The 27,444-nt window shown below is 46.0% G+C and overlaps 2 protein-coding genes across 6 annotated transcripts; one reads left to right on the top strand and one right to left on the bottom strand.

The window, feature by feature from the left end:
• The first annotated feature begins 1,913 nt into the window (after positions 1 to 1,913).
• LOC105028935 (TSC22 domain family protein 2) lies at positions 1,914 to 20,649 on the top strand. 4 transcript variants are annotated; one of them, XM_034291150.1, is made up of 5 exons: positions 1,914 to 4,296; positions 13,187 to 13,261; positions 18,205 to 18,256; positions 18,692 to 18,991; positions 19,076 to 20,649. In XM_034291150.1, exons 1-5 carry the CDS (start codon positions 2,534 to 2,536, stop codon positions 19,145 to 19,147), a joined length of 2,262 nt encoding a protein of 753 aa, XP_034147041.1. In that variant the 5' UTR covers positions 1,914 to 2,533; the 3' UTR covers positions 19,148 to 20,649. The 4 variants fall into 4 exon arrangements, with proteins under 4 accessions (XP_034147041.1, XP_034147037.1, XP_028973385.2 ...); XM_034291146.1 differs by having other exon boundaries at positions 18,692 to 19,015; XM_029117552.2 differs by having other exon boundaries at positions 18,692 to 20,649.
• Positions 20,650 to 21,894: 1,245 nt separating this feature from the next.
• LOC105028923 (UAP56-interacting factor) lies at positions 21,895 to 27,387 on the bottom strand. Of its 2 annotated transcripts, none has more exons than XM_010901987.5 (9): positions 27,215 to 27,387; positions 26,438 to 26,575; positions 26,093 to 26,265; positions 25,623 to 25,858; positions 24,358 to 24,430; positions 24,185 to 24,249; positions 23,820 to 23,894; positions 23,561 to 23,696; positions 21,895 to 23,190 (listed from the first exon to the last, which is right to left on the bottom strand). In XM_010901987.5, the coding sequence occupies exons 1-9, from the start codon at positions 27,282 to 27,284 to the stop codon at positions 23,092 to 23,094; spliced, it is 1,065 nt and encodes a 354-aa protein (XP_010900289.5). In that variant the 5' UTR covers positions 27,285 to 27,387; the 3' UTR covers positions 21,895 to 23,091. The 2 variants fall into 2 exon arrangements, with proteins under 2 accessions (XP_010900289.5, XP_028974824.2); XM_029118991.2 differs by having other exon boundaries at positions 21,895 to 23,193; positions 27,215 to 27,386.
• Between the last annotated feature and the right edge of the window lie 57 nt (positions 27,388 to 27,444).

Raw genomic sequence — 27,444 nt, 5'->3', positions numbered from 1 at the left:
CTCTCATATATATATATATATATATATAATATATATATATATATATATATATATATACATACTGTGAGTGTACATATACTGTACACTCACCGGCCAATTCATTAGGTACACCTTTTCATCTGCTGTTTAACACAAAAATCGAATCAGCCAATCATGTGGTAGCAACTCAATGCATTTAGGCATGTATACTTGGTCAATACTATTTGCTGAAGTTTTAACCAAGTATCAGAATAGGGAAGAAAGTAGATTTAAGTGACTGAGTGTGGCATGGTTGTTGATGCCAGACGGGCTGGTTTGAATATTTCAGAACATTTTGATCTACTGGGATTTTCCCACACAACCATTTCTAAGGTTTAGAGAATAGCCTGAAAAAGAGAACACATTCAGTCAGCAACAGGTTTCTTACCAAAAATGGCTTGTTTGATAGTTGAGGTCAGAGGAGAATGGCCAGACTGGTTCAAGCTGATAAAAAGGCAATTGCAACTCAAATACCTACTTGTTACAACCAATGTATGCAGAAGAGCATCTCTGAATGGACAACAAGTCAAACCTTGAAGAATCATTGTTCAGGTTGTGAATCTGAACAATTTTACAGGCTACAATATGCACAAGCCCACCAAATATGGACAATAGAAGATTGGAAAAACATTGCCTGGTCTAAAGAGTCTTGATTTCTGCTGTGGTATCCATACTGCCTTGTATCAATGGTTCAGGCTGGTGGTGGTGGTGTAATGGTGTAGGGGATATTTCCTCTGCACACTTTGGGCCCCTCAGTACTTGAGCATCGTTTGAACACCACAGCCTACCTGAGAATTGTTGCTGATAATTTGTCCATCCCTTTATGACCACAGTGTACCCATCTTCTAATGGCAACTTCCAGCAGCATAACGCCTTTGTCACAAAGCTCACACAAACTGGTTTATTGAACATAACAATTAGTTCATTTTACTCAAATAGCCTCCACAGTCATCAGATCTCAATCCAATAGAGCACCTTTTGGATGTGGTGGAATGGGAGATTCGCATCATGCTGACAAATTTGCAGCAACTGGTGATATAATGTCAAAAAGGACCACATTTTTTTGTCCTGCTTCTTGTTGAATCTATTCCTAGGTTCAGCATGGCCTGTCTAGTTTACATATAACCCTAAACCATTGCCTAACCTTAAACTCATTAATCTAACCTGCCAAAATAATGATGCTTACCTGCCTAACAGGTTCAGCCAAAATGCTACAAGAAGCCACAACGCAAACATTTACTATTCATTATCCTCTAACCACTGCTCACACTTCTCTCAACTCTCTTAACACACCCATCTTCAAACACACTTCATGTCCAGTTACCCGTACCCGGTCAGGAGACATTAATGAATTCTCCATATCTGAAAATGTTCAGGGCCTCAAACTGCACACATTTTTATGCATTTACGAAAAAATGAACATGTTTTTTATATGCTTGGACTAAACATTTGTGTGCATAATAAGAACTGGTTCTACACAAATAGGTATCCATTGAGGGGTTTAATGGATTGCTGCCTGTCCAGTCCCTTCAATAAGTCCCTTCAATAAGACAGTTATATGGTAAGGGGTGCAGCCATCCCTGCGATCTCAGCCAATTCTGTAAAACAAATGGTTAATTCAGGTGATCCCCAAGTGAGCAAAACATTTTAAATATTTCAAAATAATTTCAAACTGCCTTATCTAAAAGGTATCGTAGGAAGCATGCATATATGTTTTACCCAGGTAAATATGTATAGAAAAAAAAGAGAAAGAGGGAGGTGAGAGTGCGAGAGAGAGTGAGGGAGGTGAGAGTGCGAGAGAGAGTGAGTGAGGGGAATGAAATTCTCATTCACCATGTACGTAAATATTGTTGCGGACGCTACCCACGATGCAATGCGGTGTACATAAGTAGCTAGCCATCTTGACAAGAGTGAGGGAGGTAGGCGCTGTTCAAGATTTCACTTCGGTGAAGTGTAAAATAGAGACGGTGTATTCTTGGAAATGTGTTCCGTTTACCATTTAAACGAGTGTTAGTATTACATCATTTTAAGTTTGTGTGTCAATTAGGAAGAGGAGACCTGTTCCACATGATGTCTTACAAACTTGTCCCAACGTAGAGGGGTGTTGTAGCTAGCTAGCTAGCTCGACTAGTGGAGGGGTACGGGCCCGCCTCAGACTAAAGTAGCTCCTACAGCTGGGGAACTCTATCTGCGACAGCGGCCTTCTGACAACTACGGAGTCGGGACATTACTGGGCAGGCCGGTTCGGACGGATCAAAGCTTTGGACCAGTTATTGAGTTGCTTAGTTTGGTAAACGCCGCATTCCTGTACAGTTGGGTGTTGGATGTTATGAACTCGTAAAATGCAACAGGAGACGAGAGGAGGAAGGATGACTCATTCTCATCTTGTTAATAGTTAGAAAAACTGAAATCAATGCAAATACGCTATTTCAGATAGTCATTTAATAGCTGATATTAGCTCGTTCGCTTTAAACGCAAGACATTTTGCCCGGAGTTGTTAACGCAGGCTCTCAAAATGTCTAAAATGCCGGCGAAAAAGAAGAGCTGTTTTCAGATCACAAGTGTGACACAGGCTCAGGTCGCAGCCAATAGTGCCACAGACGATACCGAGAGTCTGGACGACCCAGACGAATCACGGACTGAAGACGTGTCGTCGGAAATATTCGACGTGTCCCGGGCGGACTACGAACCGGAGGTATGTGAGCGAAGTTCGTCCGAAGAAACCCTAAACCATGTAGGGGAGCAAGAGGCAAGTAGCGTAATGGCACCGCCGCTTAGTATACCTCAAGTTGGCCAGTTAGATGCAATGTCTGGGCCTTCAAATGGGGGGTTTTCTATTCGAAAGGTGGGAGTGGCAGGCTCGCCTAGTGTTAGCCAGCAAACTCCGGGAACTGGTTTGCCAGGCAGCCTCCCTCCTATCACTCAGTCTGGGCTCTTGCAACAGCCGACCACAACGGCAAGTGTGGGGGATATCAACGTGTTAGTGAGCGTGTCCCAGCCAGCAGTGGCTACTGCAACCCCTACTTCGACTACATCGACTACGAGTTGCAGCTCACGCTTCAGGGTCATCAAACTTGATCACAGTACCGGAGAACCCTTCCGAAAAGGCCGGTGGACTTGCACTGAGTTCTATGAGAGGGACTCTGAGGGTAACTCCGTGGTTACCAGGACTACGGAAAACATTAGGCCCGCCCACACGTTTGACCCCAGTGCCGACAGGGACAGCGGACTTGGCTTTACGGGCGGCTCAGTGGTCACCCCCGCAGCTCTCTCCGGCCAGGGCCTAGACTTCACAGCAGACGCACTGGACCCACTGGAACAGCAGCAGCTTCTCCCCCCAATTTACAGTGCGTTTCCCCTACACGTTGGAACAGCCACGCCCAGCACTTTCCCCACCCACAAACCCATGGTTGCACCGGCTCAGCAACCGCTGCGGGGTAGTGTCCTGCCCAATGCCCACCTCCTCCCAGTGGGGCTCAACAGTCTGCCTCAAAGTGGGCTCCACAAACAGAAATCCCCTGGCCTGCCCCAGGCAGCCCAGACCCAGCCGCTGGCCTACCCCACACAACAGCAGCTTCCACTGGGACACCACCTGCCGAACCATCCCCCAGGCCTGGCCCAGAACCAGACAGACTACTACCAGCAGCAACCGCCTGGCATGGGGGCGGTGGTGGTGTCGGCTGGCCAGACCCTCCCTGTGGCCGGCCTGTATCCGTGTCAGGGTTCGGCGCCGGTCATGACGCCAGCCACTGGAGCCCCGGTGCCAGGGGAAGTGGGTGGAGCTTGTCCTTTACCCGTTACCCATCCTGCTCCAGATCTGACGGTCGGCGGGCTGGGAGGGGTCGCTGTCTCCGTACTGCTGGGTGGAGGCTCTGCTCTGCAGCAGTCTTCGGGGCAGTATGCGCCCCAGCCCCCCGGCCTTCATGCCGTGCCTCCCAGTGCCCAAAACGTGCCTACAACTGTAATGGCGGTGCCCACCACCGTTCCCAGTGCCTCCAGCATGGCAGCCCCGACCGCCATGCCGAACCCGGCCGCCTCCATGCTGCCCGGACAGCCGGGCCCTGCGGCCCGAAACGGCGGTGGGCAGCAGGTCCTTCCGGTGACCGGGTTCGGCCATGCGGAGGAGGGCGCTGGGAAGCCGGAGGGCCTCGCGCCGGCCCAGTCTCCGGCCGTGCCTGAGAAAAACCTGAAGGTTCCGGAGACCCTGCAGTTGGCCAACAACCCCTCTGTGAGCAGTCTGTTCGGAATACCCATTCCAGTGGATGGGGATGAGGACAGGTAAGGCCCCGCCCACGTCCATCACCTTGTCACAGTTCACCGTTGGTCATAAAGAGGGGACTCACCGGGCTAGAAGGTACAAAGTCAACGAAATGCTGTCAGGCCACATACTTCACTATCCAGGACCAGGGTCATAGGCTTAACATGACTAAACAGCGATGGCTAAACCGTATCTCATCCTCCAGTGTTGACGTATGAATCATTATTTTCAGTTTTGTCCCGCTTTAGGAAGTGCTGTTTGCAGGCTTCTGTGGCAGTGTAGACACACACACACACACCCACCCACTCACACACATGCATTCAGTGTGTGACTAGGAGACTGATAGGAGATGAGAGGGCAGCCGATCAAATTTGTTTTCATCTTCCACAATTAAGTCTTGTTGTCACTGTTTTGGTCTTGTTGCTGTGGCTGGGGGGTACAGGGGTAGGCATGACTGGGTGGGGGCAGGAAGGGAATATGTTTTTCAGGCAAATTCTTGATAAAGGGCTTCTGTGCCCCTACCACCGGAAAAGACCTCTGACTGCCACTTGAGCTTGAACAGCTGAGTTGGAGAGCATGCGCTTGCACACGGAGGAAGCTGCTGAAATAGAACAAGCGTCTTAGCGGAGTGTTCTGTCAGAGCAGTTTCGGTTTAATCACATCCGTCCTTTTTATTTTGGCCTTCATGCCTACTTGTACATTTATTGGATCCTCTCTGTGGCCACAACCACTAGTACGTCAAACGTTTACACGTGATTAAGTCATTTCAGACGCGTTTCTTTTTCGTCGGCCATGGACATTATTGAAGTGCTCTCGGCCCGTTTTCTGTTGTTGACTGTCTAAATGGAATGTTTTACGATTTGACCCAGGTTAAGGTACTTTCCCCAGATTTTGTTGCCATTGCACATCAAGTCAGTTTCTTAGTGGATGGCCCCTGTAACTAACTGGAAATAGAACTGTGGGCTGAACCATCCTTCCCTCCTGGCTTCTTGATATATCCTCTTTTCTTCTTTGTAACATTTTTTTCTGTTTTTTTTTATGCTACTTTTGCCCTGGAAAAAGGCTTCCTTTTCAAATGGGGCAGAGCCTTGAACTTGTAAGCCACCTTTCATGTTACCAGAGTTTCCATTCACGCAGTATGCTTAACCCCCCCCACCCCACCCCACCCCCACCAAAGAAGAAAATATTCTGAGAGGACAGTCCAGCAGTGAGTGGAGTGCTTTTAGTACTTAGACTGCAGGTTGCATAAACCTTCACTTGGGGGAAAAACCAGACTTGTTTTAGTGTTAGGCCTACAATACAGGGGTAATTTGGTTGCAAAACCTCAGGTTATCTTGGTGCACTGAATATGATAATCTGCTGTAGATTTAGTTTAGAGGGGTGTTACTTACACTTCCTTTTCATGTGCAAGAAAATTTCAGTTCCTACATCAGGCGCTTGCCTGTGATAGCAAGTGTGAAAGGAAATGGTGAAGTGTCTCAAATCTCTTGGTGGTTTCCATATATAGGTCTTATAAACACATTGTGCATTCTGTCACGTGCCCGAACCTAAGTAGACCCTTTGTTGATTTACAAGCCTATGTGGTTTTAGGAAAAGCTGTTTTAATATCTTGTACTGGCATATATGAGTATATATTTCGTGGCCTCCTGCTCCAGTCTCACTGGAGTCTGATTTTAGAGTGGGGTCTCTGGTGATGAGGTCTCAGCAATCCTATCGGGCAGCCAACAGTTCATTCCAATGGGCCCCATTCTACTGATAAGGCACCATATTGGGTGTGTCGGAAGTCATTCACAGCCAAGGGTCACGTTCTTGTTGTTCCTCCATACACTGAGGCCCACGGCCCCTTGTCAGGAACATGGTGGCATGCCAAGCTGTGCCGTGGCTCAACCGAAACCCCACCGGGTGAAGGACTTGTGCTGATTTTAGACACTTAATAGCAGGTTAACGTGTTAAAAAAAAAAAAAGGCGACACTCCCCCACTTTGCCTCACAGTGGTTTGATCCACTGCCCCCCAGCCCTCAGCAGTGACGCATCGTGCAGGTACAGGTGTGTGGGGATCTGCCATTCTGTGGTTGCCTTTCAGTAACTAGTTCAAACAAAGGTTATGTTAGAGATTTCTTTACTTCTACAAGTCAATACAATAAAAACCATTTCTAACCTTCACCACCCTTCATTTTCTCTGCATTGAATTACAGGTATCTTATGTTAGCTAGCGGTTTTTGGACGTTTGCTAGCAAGCTACAGTAACATCAACAGCTTTTGTAGCTGTTTAAATTCAAGTCAATGAGAGTAGCTTGCAGTCTAGTGTATAGTAGTGTTCCTTAGCTGGCAAGGTGAGTGTTCATGTCTACGGTCTGAAATACCGTCGTATAATACGCGATCGTCCCGTATTGAAAAATAAAATGCACTGTCCCTTACACAAGCAATACGAGACGCGATTTGTCCCATCTTTTCGTCCACACCATACTTTACGTTTTCACAAGCTTGGATTGACACTAGAAATAATAAAACCAACAGAGTTTCACGAAACATAGTGGAGAAGAATTAAATCAGAATGACAGACGAGTTACAGAGACTCCGACGCACGGTAATATCAGCCGTGCGGTTCTCCCAGATGAACACTGGCAGTTCTGTAAGCAGAAGATACGACCCTCCGCACACAGCTCGTGTACGTGTGAGAGAAATATAACCAATATCCTGCGTGGTGGAAATTCAATTCACTTATTTATATAGCGCATTTAAAAACAAAATGAGTTGACCCAAAGTGCGTTACAGTCGAGGCAGATGGATTAACATATGCCTCTAAACATGCTTGCGCTAGAAAAAACATTTTAGATTTCTATGGATGGGCATATTTGTCCTACTTATCAAGATAGAATCGTAGCTAATGCACGACGGACGGAAAGCAAATCTTTGCATATACAACAAATGTGAAAGCTTTAGTAACTGCAGTAGTTACACATTCTTTCTAGCTTAGTGATCACATCACTTAAAGCACATCTTCAATCGCATTTGCTGATGAAGAGGAGAGGTACATTCCCAACAGTAATTAGTGAAGTACAGTATTGGGAAGCATCTTACCCAAACTATTTTTAGGGGGCAAATAATTATTGCTGGGGGTAATGCCCTCATGCCCCACAGGGTCCGTGTACATGATTAAGGGAATAATACATAAAAGGCAACAATACATATAATACAATAGTACATATAATACATAGAGGGAAAGACTAAAATGATGTGAAATCAAAGTAATACAATAAGACATTAAGAGAAATTGAATATAACCAACAACAGATTGAAACACAGTAAGAGGATGTTAAAAATAAGTAAAGAGTGGACTTGACAAAAAACAAGGGACAACCTCAGACTGAACTAAAAGCAAGAGAGAAGGTGGGTATTTGCAATTTTAAATCAAATGTAATGGTAGAATGGGATTTAATGTGGGATGGGAGACTTTTCCAGAGCATGGGGGCAGCAACAGACAAAACTAGGATACATCATCCATCCTGGAGGGTGGGTTCTTGCTTCTTCCAAATATACCAAATAGTTTATTTTGAAAGACCAAACATCTTGCCCATGTCTATGATCAGATGTTTTAATCCTTAATATAATTAATGCAACTGTTCTTAACTCATATTTACTCTATTTCCATTACATTCATGTTCACAGGAGCAGAACACTTGAAACGATGCATAATAGAACAAATTGGTGCATAGAGATTCATCAGAATGCAGGAAATGAATCTGACTCTCGCGGCTTGGGGCCGCTGACAAGGTGTCCCTTATTTTTCCACATTCAAGGTGGCAAGCCTAGTCTGAAAGGCAACTCGAAGCATGTAGCAAATGTGAGGTTAATTCAGTACATTTATTTTATGTTGGTAGGATTCACACAATAGCTGAATTGGAGTTTATAGTAGCAACCCAACCTATGGTGCAAACTAAAATTGTATTACTGCACTACTTTTGTGTCCCCCTCAAAAATTGCTCTTGAGAAACTTATGTAATTGTCCCCTCCAAATTTGATATCAGATTTTTGCCCCTGAGCTGATCTGATCCCGGTTGGCTAGTCGTGAGCTGATCTGATCCCGGTTGGCTAGTCGTGAGCTGATCTGATCCCGGTTGGCTAGTCGTGAGCTGATCTGATCCCGGTTGGCTAGTCGTGAGCTGATCTGATCCCGGTTGGCTAGTCGTGAGCTGATCTGATCCCGGGTTGGCTAGTCGTGAGTCAAGAGTCACATTATGACCATGTTTTATAATTGCTAATAGGACATGGGTCCCCTAAAACCGTTAAACTGTTTTCTGTTATTCGAACGAGAGGTTGGGAAACATATTGGTCTTGAGAGCGAGAGGCTGAACGGGTGCGTGTGTATTTCTGACTGGGGTTTACTATAGGACATACGGGTCCCTTCCCCTCAAAGCTTCTTCTGTGCGTTGTTAACTGTTGCTTCATCCGTCAGTCAGTCGCCAGTCCTTCCTGGAAGTAATTACTGTAGAGCTTAGCTGTCTCCAGACTCCCTGCCCCGACTTTTAAGCTGCTCTCCTGACATTTTGTTTTTACGTTTGTATTTGTTTTATTTTGGCTAGATGATTAAAAAACGTGAGCGTTGTATGTGGTGTTGTTAAGAGTTCCAGCCTTTACACCGTGTGGAATCCTGCCCCTAACCTTTAGAAGACCGAACTTTCAACCGTGACCCCATTTGTCTCCTTTGCTTCCGCTGACCAGGCCGGTCTCGTGCTAGCTGGTCCAGGGTGGTTTAGGGTTGTGGGATAGTTGTCTAAAGCAATGCAAACTGATCGATGGACAGGCAAGAAAGTTTAAATCTTGAAAATCTCAGGCGACCCAGACAATCTTGTAGAAAAGATTATATATATTAAAAAATAAACTTAAAACATGAACTGCAGTTGTCTTCTGGTAATTTTCTGCTTTTATCGGTGATTGTAAAATCTTACATATTAATTTAAATCTAATTAACCGAATTGGCTGTTTTCTGTCGGAATGCAACCAGAACACGACTACGCTTGTAGCCTGCCTGACAGTCGACACAGTGACTGGTGGAGGGAATGTGGCCGAGTTATCTGAGCAGCACGAGTCCTCCCCAGCAGCCCGAAGGAGAATGGGGCCCCAGTCAGAGGAGCAATGGAAGGATTGACAGTGTGAAGTGAGGGGGGGGTGGGGGGTGGGGGGGTCGGGGGGTCCTGAGTGATGTAAGTGTTCATGTGTGTAGAACGGGGGTCAATATTTGGCTGTGCGCATGATCTTTTGAAAGTTTTGAACTTAAACTGGCAGTGCTAGGTTGGAATGTGGATTTAATGCCGGGGCGTCTGTCAGTGTGTCTGTTTCTGTGTGCTGGCAAGTGGCCTCTGACCCCAGGTTGTCCTGCTGTATCCTGTTTTGCTGGCAAAAAAGAGGGGGACAGACCCGGACCACCAGATATCCCTGCTTTCCGAACGGCCTTCGACTTGCACCCAGCCCCGTCACGGACTCTTAGCGGCCAGCCGGTGGCGAGCCCCCTGGCGAGCCCCCTGGCGAGCTCTTTGGGCTAAAATGGGTGAATGTAGTTAGCCCACCACTGATCTTCTTCTGCACTACTTTGAACACCTTGTAGCTTCTCAGCAGCCCCCCCGGAATCAATGCCCTTTTAAGGCGTATGTATGTATATTTGTATGTATGTGTATATGTATGTGTTTATATATACACGCGCGCGCACACACACACACACATACAGCTCCAGAAAAAATTAAGAGACCACTGCAAATTGAACACTTGTGTTCCTCACCCAAAACTTTCCTTTTCAACTTTTTTTTGGAAAGGGAAAGATAAAGGTGCAGTGGTCTCTTAATTTTTTCCGTAGATTGCGTTATTGTCTGTGGAGCGACTTTGCCGGTCTCTCCATTTCCATCTTCAGGTTGTTCCCCTGTCATCACCACTGCCTCAGGTTCTGAGGCCCTCCATTGTTTGGAGAGAGAGCCTGGCTTCAGGCCCAAAGGCCAGCTCTGCTCTCGACTGATGATGGACTGGCTGAACGGCTCTTTCACAAGGGGGTGTTCTGCCGCTGTGTCACCAAGGGCTGTTGTGGCGACATGTTGCTTGTGCACAGAGTTCGTTTGAATAGTAATGGGTACGTTTGAATAGTAAAAGGACACCTCCTTTTTTTTCTTCCGTAGTGGGCCAGAGAGGTCTTCTAGGTTGTTCCGGTATTTGAAAACAAAGGCACAAACATCACCCTTTTCCCCCCGGTCCACCTGACAGCAGTGTGGGGAGGATGCTGGGTATGTTCGGTGAGTCCAAGAAAACACTGTTCCTTGTCAACTCCCGGGCTTTACCAGGTCCCCTGTGGGGTCAACTCCCGGGCTTTACCAGGTCCCCTGTGGGGTCAACTCCCGGGCTTTACCAGGTCCCCTGTGGGGTCAACTCCCGGGCTTTACCAGGTCCCCTGTGGGGTCAACTCCCGGGCTTTACCAGGTCCCCTGTGGGGTCAACTCCCGGGCTTTACCACGTCCCCTGTGGGGTCAACTCCCGGGCTTTACCACGTCCCCTGTAGGGTCAACTCCCAGGGTTTACCAGGTCCCCTCCTTTCAGTCCGGTTGAGTCAAACTTGCGCCACATGTGGACTCTCAGGGTGTTGAAATCTAAATAGTCTTGACCTCCTTCAGCAAAGGGTCTGAGGGAAGGGCAGATGACTGAAAGCATCATGAACACCAGGTCCCTGGTATCAAGTATTAATCTGGATTTTGCCTGTTGAATAGGATTAAATGTGTAGAAATGCAATGAATTGTACCCATTCAGGCCAATGACTGCTCATTCTGTCTGCGCATGTATTCCTACCTCCTCCCGCTTGTTGAAAATCAGAGACTACTGAGAAAGCAGGCCGAGTCGGCTTGGTTCCCTCCCTCCCCTTTCACCATGCCCCTCAGGGCTTTTCACGTGCTCCGTGAGTAACAAGGTCATTCCCAGGTCCAACACCCTGCAAACCAACCCGCCATCAGTCAGGCTCATGCCCACTGCTCCCGGCTCTGTGCCACGTGATCAATGAGAATCTGGCAAAAAACCACCTCTTCTAATCGCGGAGCCGGGTAAAAGTTCACTCTGTTCCAGCTACGCCCTCTGACCTTTTACGGGAAACTGTCCTGACGCTGAACCACAGGGGGCAAACCAAACGCTTCCACCGAAAACACTTATTTTTTTTCCCCGTCACGAAAAACATGCGGTTGTCGTTGACTCTGTGGTGAACGTCCGCACTGAACGTCTGGCGTTCGGAATCAAGCAAAATTCCTCCATGTCATTAAACCAGTGTCTGGTGCCGTTGGCGGTCCATGAGGTTGGCGTTGGGTCGCGCACTATACAGCGGTCCGGTAACATGACCCAAGATGTCTCTGTCAGTGCCGGAGTTTTCTGAGCCGTGTAGCTGCAGGCCAGGGAGTCCCTGCTGACTGTGTGGTGCTGGACCATGGGCTTCCCAGCCACTTGTTTACCTGGCGGCATGGTAGAGGCTCTGATATTGTGTGGTCGGCGCTGTGAGGAGAACTTAGACAGCTGTGCCAGAAGAAAGCCTTATAAGGGGGGGGGGGGGGCTGTGTTGACTGTTTTCTAGCATAACTACCATTTTATGGCACCTTAGTCATGGTCCGAACGAGGTCTGTCCGTTTCACCTCCTCTTCATGTTTGACGCCCGTGGGTTTCATCTCCTCCACACTTCTGCGGATGATTGAACACCGTTATTACCTCCGGAATTATGTAAGCCCAGTTTGAGTCCACACATGACCTGAACCAACCCGGTTCTAACCCTGGCCTGTGGTGTTCTACCTAAGAGAGTGTTGTTCTCAGCAGGACTGAGTGCGATGGAGGAGCTCCAGGAGTATGTTTGGTCATGAGGTAATGTGACAAAGTGAGTTTGTGTCAGAGATTTCTAGGAAAAGAACCTTGGCTTGATAGTGTTTGTGTGTGCTTGTTCCCTCTTTATGGACTTCATGGGAGGAGGGGAACATTTCCCTTATATGCCCCTCATCAGAGAACACCATGTGCTTGTGGCCTGGAAAATGGGACATAGGCGGTAGGCTAATGCTAACCATCTGAGCTACCCCCTGTCAGGACATAAGGGGTAGGCTAATACTAAGCATCTGAGCTACCCCCTGTCAGGACATAAGGGGTAGGCTAATACTAAGCATCTGAGCTACCCCCTGTCAGGACATAAGGGGTAGGCTAATGCTAAGCATCTGAGCTACCCCCTGTCAGGACATAAGGGGTAGGCTAATACTAAGCATCTGAGCTACCCCCTGTCAGGACATAAGGGGTAGGCTAATACTAAGCATCTGAGCTACCCCCTGTCAGGACATAAGGGGTAGGCTAATACTAAGCATCTGAGCTACCCCCTGTCAGGACATAAGGGGTAGGCTAATGCTAAGCATCTGAGCTACCCCCTGTCAGGACATAAGGGGTAGGCTAATGCTAACCATCTGAGCTACCCCCTGTCAGGACATAAGGGGTAGGCTAATGCTAACCATCTGAGCTCACTCCCCTTTCATTGCAGCAGTTGGTTAAATAACAATTTTCTACACTGCAGACCTCAACATATTATTTCGCCTGCTTTGGACATACTGTCTAGAGCATGGGGTGGAGGAAATATACACACTGTTCCTTTAAAATCTCCCCCAGGAAAGTTTTATTGGAATATTTGTGAATTACGTACTGTTTGCTCATTCTGAACTTGTGACAGACTATATTACTGAAACGCCTCTAGGCATAGCCTCTCTCGACGTAGCTGGTTAACTGTTTCCACATGGTGCTCTCTTCTGATTAAGACTTTTCACAAAAGAGGCCAGATCTGTCTTTTTCCTGTCTTTCTGTGAATCATACCCTCTGTGTCTTTCTCTCTCTCTCTCCCTTCCCATTTTCTCTGGCTGGTTGGCACAGGAACCCGTCCATGGCGTTCTACCAGGCCCTCCAGTCTGGCAGCAGGCTGCGGGACTCTAAGATCCACAGTGATAGGTACTGTACTGGCCTGGCCTGGATGGTTTGGTGTGTTTGTGTGTGTCGTGCCTACCAGCACTGCGTCGGCAGGAGTGAGCTCTTCTTTTGTTGATGTGCATGGGTGAAAACGGCATGGTGGTGGGGGGTACGTGTCGGGGAGCCAGCACTCTCACATTCGGCCAGCAGGCCGTGATCAGTGGTCGCCTCAGCTTGTAACACTGAGGGCTGCAGTTGTTCCCTGGACTGCCCCTCAACTGCTCATGCTGGTCTGTTCACGCCACTGCAGAACACTCACTAATGGAACCTGACACGTCCCACGTCTTTCCCTAACACTCTCACTTAAGGAACCTGACTCGTCCCACATCTTTCACTAACACATACTCACTTAAGGAACCTGACACGTCCCACTTCTTTCCCTAACACACTCCCTTCAAGTCTGACCCATCCAACATACTTCAACATAGGGGTAGAGCTGGAACGGTGCATGGAAAGTCACATGAAGGTGTGCTGTTAGTCCATCACTCAGCAGTGTTGGGTGCTTTGTTCCACGGTAGCAGGGCAGGCAGGGGGGCCAGGTGTTGTGAGATTGGGTGTCTCGATTGCCCCCCCCCCCCCCCCCCCCCCCCCCCAATTTGCGTCAAACGTAGAAATTGTGTGCAAGTGTCCTGTCCGTCCGTCCGTTGTGCATTCTGCCCATTTCTGTGGCGCGGTTGTGAAATGCGGTCCATGTTAGTAGCTGGTAGCTAGATGGTCAAGCCCATCTGCAGATACTGAACATTGTTAGCTGGTTCCCTCATGCCAAGCTAAGCCAAAGCTGCCCTCTGCTACTGAGACGGGGAAGTTGCGCACTGGGATAACCGTGGCCAAGGGCCAAGCTACGTCCGCTATTCCAGGTTCCTGCTTAGTTTTACTTCCTAGTTCTCGTCAGTGTGGCCTAGTGGTCAAGAGTGTTGGGCCAGTAAGCTGATATTTGTTGGTTCTAATCCCAAGCCAACAAGGTGAAAGAGCATGTGGTTCTTTCCCCAAGCAAGACCGTTAACTCTTACCACTCCCAGGTTGTTGCTGTACATAAGAATGTGTTCTCCGCATACTTCTCTTGTAAAATATAGTTGACTTTTATTTGAAAGTCGGATGTGTGAGAACACTAGCAGTGCCATTGAGACAGTGTTGTCTATAAAACTCTGGTGAATTGGGGGAAACAAAAAGATATTTTCTTATGACTGTCTAAAAAGTTACATTTTATTCATAATTATTAAAATATTAAACTAATGTAGCATTTTCTTTGTATTGGTTTGTAAGGCTACGAATGACTAGCCAGACAGAATTGGGGAAGTTTGGTCTGTTTATCTGCCTTTGAAAGGATAACACCATGCTTGCTTCACTAATCTTCAAACTGTATGTGGAGACAACCACTTTTAAATGCGAATTTGAATGGAAATAAAAATGTGATCAAAATATTGTTTTAAGTGCTGTCCAGAGATTGGACGAGGTAAACTTAACTTGACAGAGTTGTGCAAGGTTAGAGAGTCATTTTCTCCTATCAGGTTTTTGTTTGATCTCAGCCCAACCCTGAGGCTTGAGCTGAAGTCTTTTAAACCACATTCTATACATGGTAGCTCATCTAACAAATACAAGCCTTCATGGCTTTAACTAGAAAGTGGTGGCTTAGCTGTTAAAATTGTCTTGGGCAAACCTGAGCTTGTTAAAACCTGATCAAACATTTGTTTTTCAAAGTACATTTTGCATTTTTGGACAATTTGCCCCTGGATCTGCCTTGACTTCAGCAGTTAGTTGCTTTTAATCTATGGAGGACTTGCATAACTGACCGTTTATGACTTAACAAGGTTAGTCCTCACTTATCTATTCTGTAATAATACTTGGGGGGAAAAAAGCTGATTTTGTTGCCACTGTTGGTTGTCCAAATCATCAAACGGACGAGCTCTTCTGAAGACCACGTCAAAAAAAAAAACAGCCGCAGGCATCAAAAACACATGCTGCTTAGTTTTAACATAGTTACTCTGTCCTTGAATAGCCCACCTGCTCAGATTATACCGCAGGGGCCAAATTGGAGAATTTCCGACATTAAAGAAGCTTTACTTGACTGAGCGGTGAGCAATGCCCGGGCCTGATCCAGGCTCCGCTGGCTTGAAGCAGCTCTGCCCAGTGCTGGTCCAGCCAACAGCTGTCTTTGGCAACCTCTCGGCCCTTTTACACTCAACAGCATGTACCCTGTGCTTGTTGACCAGGACCGGCCAAGATGTCAGACCGTAGCACCTCTTCCACAGTTGTGTAGTGAAACTCTACGTCCTCCCAGAAAATGGAGTGGGGAGGTGGGGTTGGATGTTTCTTTTTCAGTCAGTTTTAGTTATTGGTCTCACGTCGGTCCGGGGGGGCTTTTGGGTTTGGGGCCCCTCGGCGAGGTCTGTGCATTCACAGAGCCAGAGATCTGTGGAGTTTAGGGTTAGGACCTACACAGCAGGCTAGAAGCCTATATAGAGGCCTTGTATTCAAGTCTGGAATGGACCTAAAAAAAACCTGAAAGCATGTGGATCGTGTGGGGTAAAGTCTGGGTTTGGATTCTGTCCAAGTGTTTTTCTTTTTTTTTGCCTTACATAAGACTGCTTGGCAGTGAGGGCCTTGGTTTCACATATTTGAAACTTTTACGTACTTAGGGCGTTTGTTTAAGCCTGCCTGGCGGTGTAAAACTGATTTAAATACTTGTGTTTGTTCCATTGCAACATGCAAGCTCAATCAAGCACAGATGGGCTGTGTTAAAGGGTTTGACATGGTATTGGAACCCAGGTCTGGCGGTGCGCTTGTGTGCCATAAGATCAGCTGCCCTTCATGTGCGTGTCAAAATTTTTTGATTTCTTTTTTTTTTTCTTTCAGTAGATTGTGCCTACTTCCTCCTGGCATGTCTATATGCTTGCGTCTTGGTAAGCCTACGATATCTCACTCATCAGCTTCTTATCAGTGAGATCATGGCAGTGATTTATGGTAGGAGTGATGTCAGTGGACTGGCATGCTGTAGGTCCAGGAGGAGCCTGTTGATGGTTATCTGCTAAGTGCTTCCGCCCGGGCTTGGACAACCTAATTGGATGGTGAAAGAACAGAATGTCTTGAACCGTCCTCCTCGTTCGTTAACCCGCTGTGTGTGGAAGAATTCTAATAAAGCCCTAAGCGTCAGAAGTCTCCAGCTGTTCCGCGCACCGTCAACTGATGTTTCTGTTCGTCGTGTCGAAAAGCCGACCGGAATGATGTCACAGAATGGCACCAAACGCCGGCCCAGGTGTTCCTTGTCTGTGGGCGGTTTTGCTGCATTTACAACACGTCGCAGTGTGTGGCAAACCTTGGGCAGGTATTTTGGATGGTTTTCAACGAGCTTGGATAACAGTATGATGTGCTTTCCCACTCATGACCCCTTCAGGGGTGATGGTGGCACACTCCTGTAGTTGTGCCTAGAAACATGTTGTGATTGTATTTATGAAGTGTTTTTTTTTTTTTACAGGGGGCTTATGTGATCAATTACCATATCCATTTTTAATCATGACATTTCATTCAGTCCTTGTGCACTAGGAACGTGTGACTAACTAATAGTTCACATCTTGAAAATATGGGAACTACGATATATTCTTGCACTGTCGTTTTCAAAGGTTCACTTGTTAATGGAAGAAAATGGACACAAACAAAAGCTAACAATCTGCTCTTAAAACTCATAGCGAGTGTAAAGTCAAAACAACTCAATTGGCACTGTGTAAATGTATTATTCTCATAAAATATATAGTTTGGGGACCTATGCTCCCTTTGCTTACATTCATTTGAAGCAGCTGTGCAGTGCATTGCCAGATCTGAAAAATGCACCTACTTGGAAAAACGCATGCATACAAATGTGTATTCATGAAATGTTATGCAAATCTGCTTACAACCCGTTCCTCATATGACCTGTAACTCACTGAAATATTTGTTCTTTTTTTGCATGTTGCATGTGAAGTGTTGTTCTTTACTAATTTTACTAATGTGACGTTAGTTGTGTGCCTTGCATTGATGAGGGTCGTCAGTTGTCGTCTGTAGTTTGATGATTACAGGTTTTTATAATTTAGGTTTGAAAGGGTATCCTGGAAAACCTCAAATGTGTTGGAGAAATTTTGACACATTTCCAAAAGAAGTGGAGGTGCAGGATAACACCTGTGATTGAAATTAATCCATTAATATTTATTATTTGACAGATTTAAAATACATTTATTTCTGGTATATGAATACAGGCCACTGATTTGAAATGTTTTTTTTTTTAATAAAAAAAATAAAAAATCTGGTCCTTAAGTTTAATGGATAGGTGTCACAGGATTAGTTAACATACGTTATGGCGAAGTTTCCATTGCGATAGGATTCAGATTACCCTTTCATTCCTCTGTCTGTGTTTAATGAGGCCCTTCGCTTCCTCCTGGCCATGCTATTCCTGCATTCCATGTATATCACTAATGTCAGGGTTGTCTGTAAGCGTACTAGCAGAAGTGTGGCATTCATGTCTTTAATGCTATTTTTATTTATTTTTTATATCATAATTGTCAGCATTTGTTTCCCAATTGACTGTATCTTAAGCATTTGGAGTTGACATAAAAATAAAATAAAAATCACAGATTTTAATCACAGTCAGAAACGATAAAAACGATGATTTGCCTTGTTTTATTTGGGTTAATTGCAATTGATCAACATTTTTGAATTTGCCCATTGAAGTTACAATCAAGGCATAGCAACGATGCAAACTGTGTCATAAACAAAATTCGTTTTTTAACCCTGCACCCTTTTATTGTCCCTGGAGTAATGAAGTCACTCCCAAATACTGATTTGATGAAGTGACCACAGGAAAAATTTGATGCATACAGATTTTGGACCTGCCATGTTAACTCCACAGACCGTTACTGATTTGTCTTTGTATATAATATTATTTTATACTTTCACAGTGCCTCCGGAGCCAGTGTTGTTGCAATCGACAACAAAATAGAACAGGCAATGGTGAGTCATTTATTTAACCCTTTCTAGTGTCTTCTGTCCCTTTTTTTGTTTTTACAGAACCGCTATATTGGCAGGACATCTCCGGTAGGTTCCCCAGGTTTAAAGACTCCTGTTGGTACTTAAACTGAAAAAGGAATGTGATTAAAATAACTTGCCATCTAGAGACCGTCGCCTTAGATGCTGAGGAGGAGACAAGGACCAGCGAGGACTGTGGTCAGACCTACTGCTGACCCCACTGCCCTTGCAGGCAAATGCTGTGTGCAGTATCGCCATGTGCATGTTCAATGCCATTGGTTAACCTAGGGTTGCCCTTGTAGTTTTCCACTCTACCCGCTCACAGTGGCTGTAAGCTAAATGCTGTTTGCATGTATTTCACTGAGGATATCAGCCAACTCCATTATTTTCGCATATCCCCTGTTTTCCGTCTCTACTCAGGACCTGGTGAAGAGCCACCTGATGTACGCGGTGCGCGAGGAGGTGGAGGTGCTGAAAGAGCAGATAAAGGAGCTGTTTGAGAGGAACTCCATGCTGGAGCGGGAGAATGCTGTGCTGAAGTCCCTGGCCAACAGTGACCAGCTGTCTCAGCTCTCTGTCCGTCCGGCCGCCACAAACCCCTCGAGTGGCACGCCTCCCCAGCAAGGAGCAGGCCAAGGCCAGTTACAGTTGCAGGCTCCACAGCCAGCGCAGCCTTTGCCCCAACCTCAGCCCCAGGTCCAGCCCCAACCTCAGCCCCAGGTCCAGCCCCAACCTCAGCCCCAGGTCCAGCCCCAACCTCAGCCCCAGGTCCAGCCCCAGGTCCAGCCCCAACTTCAGCCCCAGGTCCAAACCCAGCTGGACACCAGCCTTCCCCAGCCTTTGAAGCCACCGCAGCCCAACGTCAACTCGGTTTGAAGTGTGCCCTCACTCTCGCCACGAAAGGAGAGGTGTGTGGGGGGGGTGGGGTGAATATTTGAAATGAGCATCCGGCGTATCAACAAAACATGTTTTTCACCACCAGCTTGACCACCACAACCGAGAGTAGCGCTTTTGTGTGTGCGTGCGTGCTGTTTGACTTTCCCAGTGTTAATGCAATCATCATCGATAAAGAGACAGAACAAGATACATTTAAAGAGGAGAGAGAGAGAGCATGGGGGGGTCGTTCCCACGGGACACCATGCTTTAGCTGGGACAGGCTTAAACGCTGGATGGGAGCCTCTGGACCTAATGCCCCCCCCCCCAGGATGCTGAAGACTGCTGCAGCTCACATCTGAAGACTAATCAGAGCGTCCGGGAGAATTATTATTTTTTTTTTAAAGAGAGTGTCCAGCTGGGAAAGGGTTTATTTTTAGCCTAGCTGTTTTGTGTTGTGAGTAAGAAGTGGGAGAGAGATCTATTTTCGGAAGCACGCCGCCATTTCTTCAGCATGAGTCCAATCCATGCCTAAGTCTAAAGTTCTACTGTTGATGTTTATTTATTACGGGGCTGCTATTTTCATAAAGGAACAATGACACAAACCTGTTTAAAAAAAAAAATTATCTAAAAAAAAGCAAGCAATGAGAGCCTTTTTTTTTTCTTGAATACATTTTGTCATTACAGTATTTAAAGTGATGGGCCGTACAACGAACGGGCAGTGTCCCACATTAACCAGTTGAATATGTAGGCAATAATAAACTCTTGACATATGTCTAACACTAAACGGGCAGTTTTACAGTGGAATTGTTTATCCGCAACCGGTCAAGATCCAGTTTGAATGTACATTTTGTAAAGACTGTAAAGTATTAAGAACATGGCAACATTTGTAAAGGTTAATGCCAACATCTATGACAGGAAATCTGAATGGGAATCCACGGCGGGCTATTTTGATGAAGACAACTTCCAATCGCTCATTTCTTTTGTCTCAAAGAAATTGAAAGTTTATTGCCATACATCCCTGCCTCTACTCATGTTGTCTTGTGTTTTGGGGGTGGGGGGTGGAAAAGCTGTGAAGTCGTTTAAAAACCTACTTTGTAACCAAAGATGCAAAGCTGTGTAATTCTATCATTATTTTGTAATGCACACTTCTATGTATTTTTTTTTTTTTGTTTGTTACTTTTTCTCCTTCACAACAAAATATTTTTGTTGCTGTTTAGCATGTTCTGCATGATCTGTAACCTTCAAACCACTTTCTTACCTCATATTTTTATTCAGCACTCGTAGTGTAAGATATTAGTCTGTGAACAATGTAAATGGTGAAGACATGGAGACAGAGAGCGAGGTTTTTGGTTGAGCAAAGTCAAACTAGCGCTACAGACACTGGCTGCATAAAATGAAGTGAGCCATGTTTTGTTCATTTAAATGGTGTTTGAATTTCATATGCCATTAGTTTTGTTACATTGCAAATTTTAATGTATTTAAATAAATGCAATATTCAGATTCCAAAATTGTGTGTGTGTGTGTGTGTGTGTGTCCACACACAGACTACTCATTGGAAAATACTGGAGACTGAGAAACAAAATTATCGATGTTTGCACATTGAAAAAGGTGTTTATTGCTGGCCCTTGAAGAGTGGTCTATATATCCCATTGCCTTGTGCTGGGTGTGGCCACTAAAGATCCCATCACTCTTCCTGTAGGAGTGTCAGCCACGGTGTCCTGGCTACATTTTCCCAGCTTTTAATTGGGTCATTAACCGCCACAGACTAACTATAGTAACAGAGTATTACAGGTACTGACATGGGTAACGTGTGTGAATCAGCTGAAGTGCCCCCATCACCAGAGGTTGTCTGGTCAGCCTGCTGAGAAAGACTCCTTTTTGGCCACAAGATGAACTGACCAGAATATGGGTCTTATGGGTCAGAACACATGTCCGGGTCAGTTCCGGGCTCTTCTACCACCACAATCTGGTTTGTAGCCTATTTTGTAATGTCACAAAAAAAAAAAAAAAGAAAAAGTAACAATTGTATTTTAGTTTATGGAATTTAGAAAACCTAACAAGTTCAGTCTAAGACATGAAGTACACTTCCTCCCCATCCAACTCCACCTATCCCTCCTGGAGGGCTTCCTCATGGATGCAGGTTAAGGGTCTGCTCCGAGGCACCGTAGGCCATCGATTGGGCAGACCTGCACCAGGGCTTACTGGATCCGTCTCACCACTAGCACCCTCTTGTGGCAGATTACAGTAGAGTCACACCTTGTGTAAACCGAGAAGGGCCAAGACTCATCCGTGTTGGTAGCGGTTGGTTGTGGAGCAACAGCTGGTAAAGTCTTCCTTCTGCTAACGGTCCTGTAGGTCACCCAGGTGGCGTCTGCGGCAGGCGGAGTGTCCATGGCTTGGCCTTTTGCAGACCAGACGATTTGACGGTCTAGTGGCATAAAATCTGAAGTCTAAGGAGCCCAGGGTAACATTCATGGATTTACAGCCCCCTAGCCATAATCGATGTTTAAGTGCATGAGTCAACTGTCAGCAAGAGACTGCACAATCTTGACCCACATGGGGGGTCAAATAGTTAGAAGCCTCCGCTCTCAAATAAGAATGTCAAAACATGACTGAAGTTTGCTAGACAACACCTGGGTAATGTTAAACACCACCAGAACACTTTGCTCTGGACAAATCATAGGTGGAACTGCTTAGCGATATTTTATTTCTGTTGACTTATTAATAATTCCAAAGTATAATCAGTGTTATTTGTTAAATTGGGTTACTTTTATTTGTCAACAGGGTTGAAGTGGAGATTACATATCCTCATATCCAAATATAAGAACTTTCCAAGCATTACATTTACTGTCTGACAACTATAAGGTCTCACACTTCTTGGTGCATGTCAGAGCAAAAACCAAGTCATGAAGTTCAAAGTCTATATGCCCATCCAAGCTGACAGAACTGTCAGGAAGAACCGGAAGAAACAACCCACAACTGTGCCCAGCTGGTGGGCACACCTACCAACACTTGCTGTTGAAGCTGCTTCTACAAAGTACTCAAAAATGGGTCAGAATACATTTCCCTTACATCACAAAATTGACAAAACTAAAACATTTGTTTTCGCTGTGTCTTTGTGGGGTATTTTGCGTACAGTGTCGGCACACTGTGGAGGAAAAGGTCTGAACACTTCAAAGCCACTGTCAATTATTTTAGTTCATCACACTGTAATGAGGTGACGCAACTTTTTGTCATCTATGAACCCAGGGAAGGACATCGTTGTTGACCTTCACAAACCCCCACTGTTAGTGGACAATAAGTATAAAACCAACTGAAGCAGAAAAAAACCTGAGTAGAAAATCATAGTTTGAAGGGTAGAATTTTTTTTGTAACCAATTGATAGAACATTGATAGAGAAGCATTCTTAAGGATTTAATGGATTGTACCGAGTCAAAATACTTGAGCTCAAAGATTTTTAACAGAGAGGGAAAGTATGGGTCACATTTTGTTTTTATTTGAAACAAAAACTGTATTTTAAAAACATTGCCTTAATAAAAAATAAAAATACATAATTCACTAAACAAAACCTCTTCCAACTGGCACAAAGAAACCCTTCCCCACTGAAATTAGTTCTCCCTCAGAACGGCCAAAGCCACACTCCTCGTGAGAAGTGGGAGGTCGCTGAGGAACGTAGACGCTCCTGAACACAACCCAGCAGAGTACAGTGTTGACAACAACGATGGGTCCTATCGAGGTACAAAAAAACAAAGCAACACTTAATCTTTTATGACAATTGCACCCGTTTAGTTCTGATACTAGAGGACCAGGTCTCCATCCCTCAGTTGTTCCTCAGGAAGTGCCACACAGTGGGTTCAGCTTACAATCATCTGGGGGGGGGGGAGAGGGGGGGGGGGTCCTGTAATCGAGTCCCGATCTCTTCATCCACCAGCCCTTAGCTTGGCTTAACCCACGGTGACGAATCGACTGCCTTTGCCCGCCTGTGCGGTGGCGACACGCTGGTCCTTCAAGATACGGAAGCGCTCATTCAGAGTCATCGCTGTCTGCTGTGTGCCATTGGGGGAGAGAGGGGGGGTTTTTACATTTATTTGTCATGTTGACTAGTCATGAAATCTGGACAAATTGGTCACGGATAGCGGCTATGTTTAATTCACCGGTAAGTCGTTCCATTTGAACTAACTTGACAAGAAACACTTTGTTTACGTCACCTGTTTTGAAATCTGTTTGCTACAGTACATCCAGATTAAAGATTTCCAGTACTCTTTATCACAGGCTGAAGATGACATTTTCAACCACCAGGGGGAGCTCTTAACTGTCTTAATTAAAAAAACGCAATAGGTCCGGCCGGTACCTTGGCCAATAACCGGACACTGAAAACGGTCAGCGTGGACCGCGCAGCCACAGCTCACTCACCTGTTTCCCCACACTGTTAATGTCAAACTGCAAGGGCACTCCTTTAGGTGGTGCCGGCTTCTTCTCCTCCACCTCCATCTTGACCGGGGTAGGGCTTCGGGGCTTTGGGGGGTGTAGGGACCAAGCACTGGGAGGCCTGGGGCAGATGACAGAACGAGTGGTTAGGCCTATCTAGGGCAAGGAAGAACCCTGGTCACATGGACGGGAGACATGGTCCTATGTATTCAGCCAGCCGTCTTAGATAAATAACTGGTCTCACTCAGGCTGTGTCATGGCAGTGGGGTTGTCGATGGAAACCGTCAGGATTCCGTTGCTATTTGTAGATGTGCGCCACCTGGTGGACACACACACACACACACACACACACACACACACACACACACACACACACACACACACACACACACACACACACACACACACACACACACACACACACACACACACACACACACACACACACACACACACACACACACACACACACACACACACACACACACACACACACACACACACACACACACAAGTAAAACAACTAGTGGAGAACAACAAGCAAGGGCAAGAGGTGCTGTCTGTGTCCACTCAGTGACCCCCCCCCCCCCCCCCCCACCAAATACTCACTGGCGAGTTCTGACTGTAGGAGCGGTTGGAGACGTCGGCGTCGGCTTCTGTACCTGAGCGTGGACCTGCAATTAACAAGAACAGACACATCTCTATTATTCGCGAGGGGGGCGGGGGGGGGTCTGAACGGTGCCTAGCGTAGGAAGATTCTGTCCCAAATCAGCCACGCGTACCTTCAGTCCCCTGTGGAAGAGGAAGGTGGCCTGGCGGGCTTCCCTCTGGGTGGGATGGACAGGGGGCAGCGGCCTGCAGGGGGGAGACAGGACCACAGTGAGTTTCCACAGGGACGCCGGCTGGCTCGGGCCACGCCAGGAGTGCACTTAAACACTCCACAGCAGACAGTGGGGTTTTCAGCGTCAGGCAGGGAACCCCCAAAACCATCTGGCCATGATGTCAACTCTTTGATGTTTGCGGAACAGAAGCCTGAAGGGGGGGGTTCTAGAAATCCGGTTCAACCAGTTAGCCTGGGGTCACTTGGGGAACAGGGGATAACTAGTCATACTTGAATGGCGCACCTTTTAAAATTGCCAAGCTCCTCCAGAACACACAGCTCTCAAGAGGTGACCTCACCCATCTAGAAGTTTCATACATATCACTGAAAATTTTTAAAATCGATATGAGGCTCATATCCTTCCAGTGTATATCTTATTAATACCATATCAGCACAGTGAAACGTTTGTACCCAATCAGAAACCAAAATAATGTTTTACTGTAGACCACCACTGTATACCCTAAACACAGCTGAAGTAACAGCTCTACAAGAAATGACAGTACTTCATTTTAGTGAAATAGTTTTCCTAAAAATTACACAAATAAATGTAACCGTTTTCAGGTGTGGTAACTGTGTGGGAGGAACAAAAAAAAAATAATGGAGGGGGTGTAAAGCAGTTATGAAAACATATGTAACGGTTGGTCTGGTCAGTCTGTGCATCCTTAGCCAACTGGGAATTTTAGAGTGGTTCCATTTCTCCAGTCCAATGAAAGTGAAGAGGAGAGCACTTTAACATTGTACGTGAATCCTGTTCACATGATCCGCCGTCCAAATGTGAATAGTTGAGTGGACCCATGTGTCAAACTTGGCTAACCAACAGAAAGACAGGGATGACACTCCCAGCACACTGGCTTTATCGACTTCATGTACCAACTCTACCCATATGTGTCCTCAACCTATCTGTAGTCGCACCTTAGTCATGTGATTCATTTAAATTAAACGATGACAGATCATTAACTTTGGGTAATAACAACAGTCACATGGCCTGCGCCATGAAGACCGGCTTTGAATCATTGATATCCCAGGCTAATATGCACATAGCCTGGGTACAAAGTTAGAGATCTGTCAACCCTGAATGGTCAGGGCCAAAAGGAAGCAATTCATAGCGAATTAATTCCAATCCATCGAGAAGAGTCATCCGGGAGTAAAATGTTGCAAATTCCTCACCGTCTCCGCAGCTGAAAGGGTCTCGTCCTTGTCATCAAGTTGGGGCCTCTCTGAATGTCTGCCTGCCTGTATGGCCTCTTCTGGCCTTGTGTCTGTCTGTATTGGGCTGGTTGGATGAAAGGCCGTGATGGATTGCCGAAGGGCCGCGACGGGTTGACGAAGGGCCGCGACGGGTTGACGAAGGGCCGCGACGGATTGACGAAGGGCCGCGACGGATTGACGAAGGGGCGTAACTTCTGAGAGGAAAAATAGATATGGTGAGCGGAGTAGCAAGGTCTCCTTTGGAAACTAACTCTCCCCTCCGCTTTGAACCCAACAAGGGTCGTGTTCACTAGGCATGAAAAAGAGAACAATCCGAAACTCAGTGAAACCAGAAGGTATTAACTGAACATTTTTGTTTTTTTCTGAACTGAACGTTCTGCTACACTGTGTCCTAATGAACACACTCCAAACGTATGGGCCCTTAGTACCTGGTTGACAGCCGATCGGTTGAGCGAACTGATTCCCTTCTGTATCGCTGCCGTCTTCCGGGCCGCCAGTCCAGTGATGACCCCTTGACCGCGGCGTCGACCAATCAGAGGGGGAATCTTCCGGCCTCTTCCGACACCCACTCTCGTTAACCTCCCTCTAGCTAGACCCACTCCTAAAAATTACAATGTGCAATTTATTTGGACAATCCAAATGTGATGAACAGTCCTACCCTATTTCACTGATATAAGGAGAGGTGCTAAGAATGCCTGCCATTCAAAGCATCACAGGCATTTCCGTATGAACATAGTAAACAAGAGGATAGCCTAGATCTACACAAAACTAACCCCTTTGGTTCTGTGCCCCAATCCTTGCACCCCTTTGCTTCCCTGGGAGAAAACCTTTGCCTCTCTGTAGTGGCCTGCGGTTTCCTTGGCCAGGCCGCCGTGCTTGTTGCTCCTTCTTGTTTAAACGAATTATATCATCTGGTAAAGTCAGACAAAGAAAACAACAGAGAATGTAAAATGCAATTGGTTTGTTTTTCAGACACAGTACCATAAATATTACACGCCTGTGAATGGACGTTGTCTGAATATATTGGAAGTACATTACAGTTAGGTAGCAATTTACATTCATCATTCTCAGAGAAGGGTCAATAGACTTGCATTACAGTATATCATTATTACACTTGGCTTGCCACGCCGTGGCATGTTTGTTTTCATAAAATAAACATAGTTACATAACCAGTCAGTGGTCTACTAACGTTAGTAAGCTAGCTAGCAAGTAACCTTACTGTTGTACAATTGTTACTTTAAAGTAGTTACAGTACATGTTTCAAACAAAGTTGTCCAGACCACGAGTAGTAGTCAGCTATGTACAATGCAATGGCAAGGTCTTCGAAAATAGAACGCAACTAAAAACACATACAGGTATTTATAACGACCTAGTTATACAGCAATAGCTAATTTTAGTATGTTATCACCTAGCTAGCTAACTAACTAGCAAACGTTACACGCGAACATAATTGACAAAATGGCTAGCAAACTACAACAACCTGGTGAGTGACCAACCCAAACACTTAAACGTCAATCGTGCTGTGAGCGGCCATAGCTAGCAAACGTTACCTAATGACATGTCGACCTTATCAGGTCCCCCTGAGCTCCCCCGCGCAGCCGAAAATCCAGCGTTACTCATGCTGTGAAAATCTGTACAAAAGTGGAAGATTCTGTGTTACAAAATACAAACAGCTTTACAACTCCAAATACTAGCCAGCTAGCTAACCGTACGTCAAATGTAACTCGTCTCAACGTCGTTAACGCACGACCACGTAATGGCAGGCGAATAGTATTTTGGG

This window comes from Esox lucius, chromosome 3 (assembly GCF_011004845.1).
Source record: "Esox lucius isolate fEsoLuc1 chromosome 3, fEsoLuc1.pri, whole genome shotgun sequence".
Lineage (NCBI taxonomy): Eukaryota > Metazoa > Chordata > Actinopteri > Esociformes > Esocidae > Esox > Esox lucius.
Note: the sequence above shows the minus strand (reverse complement) of the source record. Positions and strands in the feature narration are given on the sequence as shown.

Bases quoted from the DNA above. Each gene is read 5' to 3' on its own strand.
- LOC105028935 (XM_029117552.2), top strand. From the start codon at position 2,534: ATGTCTAAAATGCCGGCGAAAAAGAAGAGCTGTTTTCAGATCACAAGT. The intron at 4,297-13,186 runs GTAAGGCCCCGC...TGGTTGGCACAG, and splicing joins GTGGATGGGGATGAGGACAG to GAACCCGTCCATGGCGTTCT. The intron at 13,262-18,204 runs GTACTGTACTGG...ATACTTTCACAG, and splicing joins TCTAAGATCCACAGTGATAG to TGCCTCCGGAGCCAGTGTTG.
- LOC105028923 (XM_029118991.2), bottom strand. From the start codon at position 27,284: ATGAGTAACGCTGGATTTTCGGCTGCGCGGGGGAGCTCAGGGGGACCT. The intron at 23,697-23,819 runs GTGAGACCAGTT...CATCTGCCCCAG, and splicing joins ACTGCCATGACACAGCCTGA to GCCTCCCAGTGCTTGGTCCC. The intron at 23,194-23,560 runs GTGAGTGAGCTG...AATGGCACACAG, and splicing joins TTAACAGTGTGGGGAAACAG to CAGACAGCGATGACTCTGAA.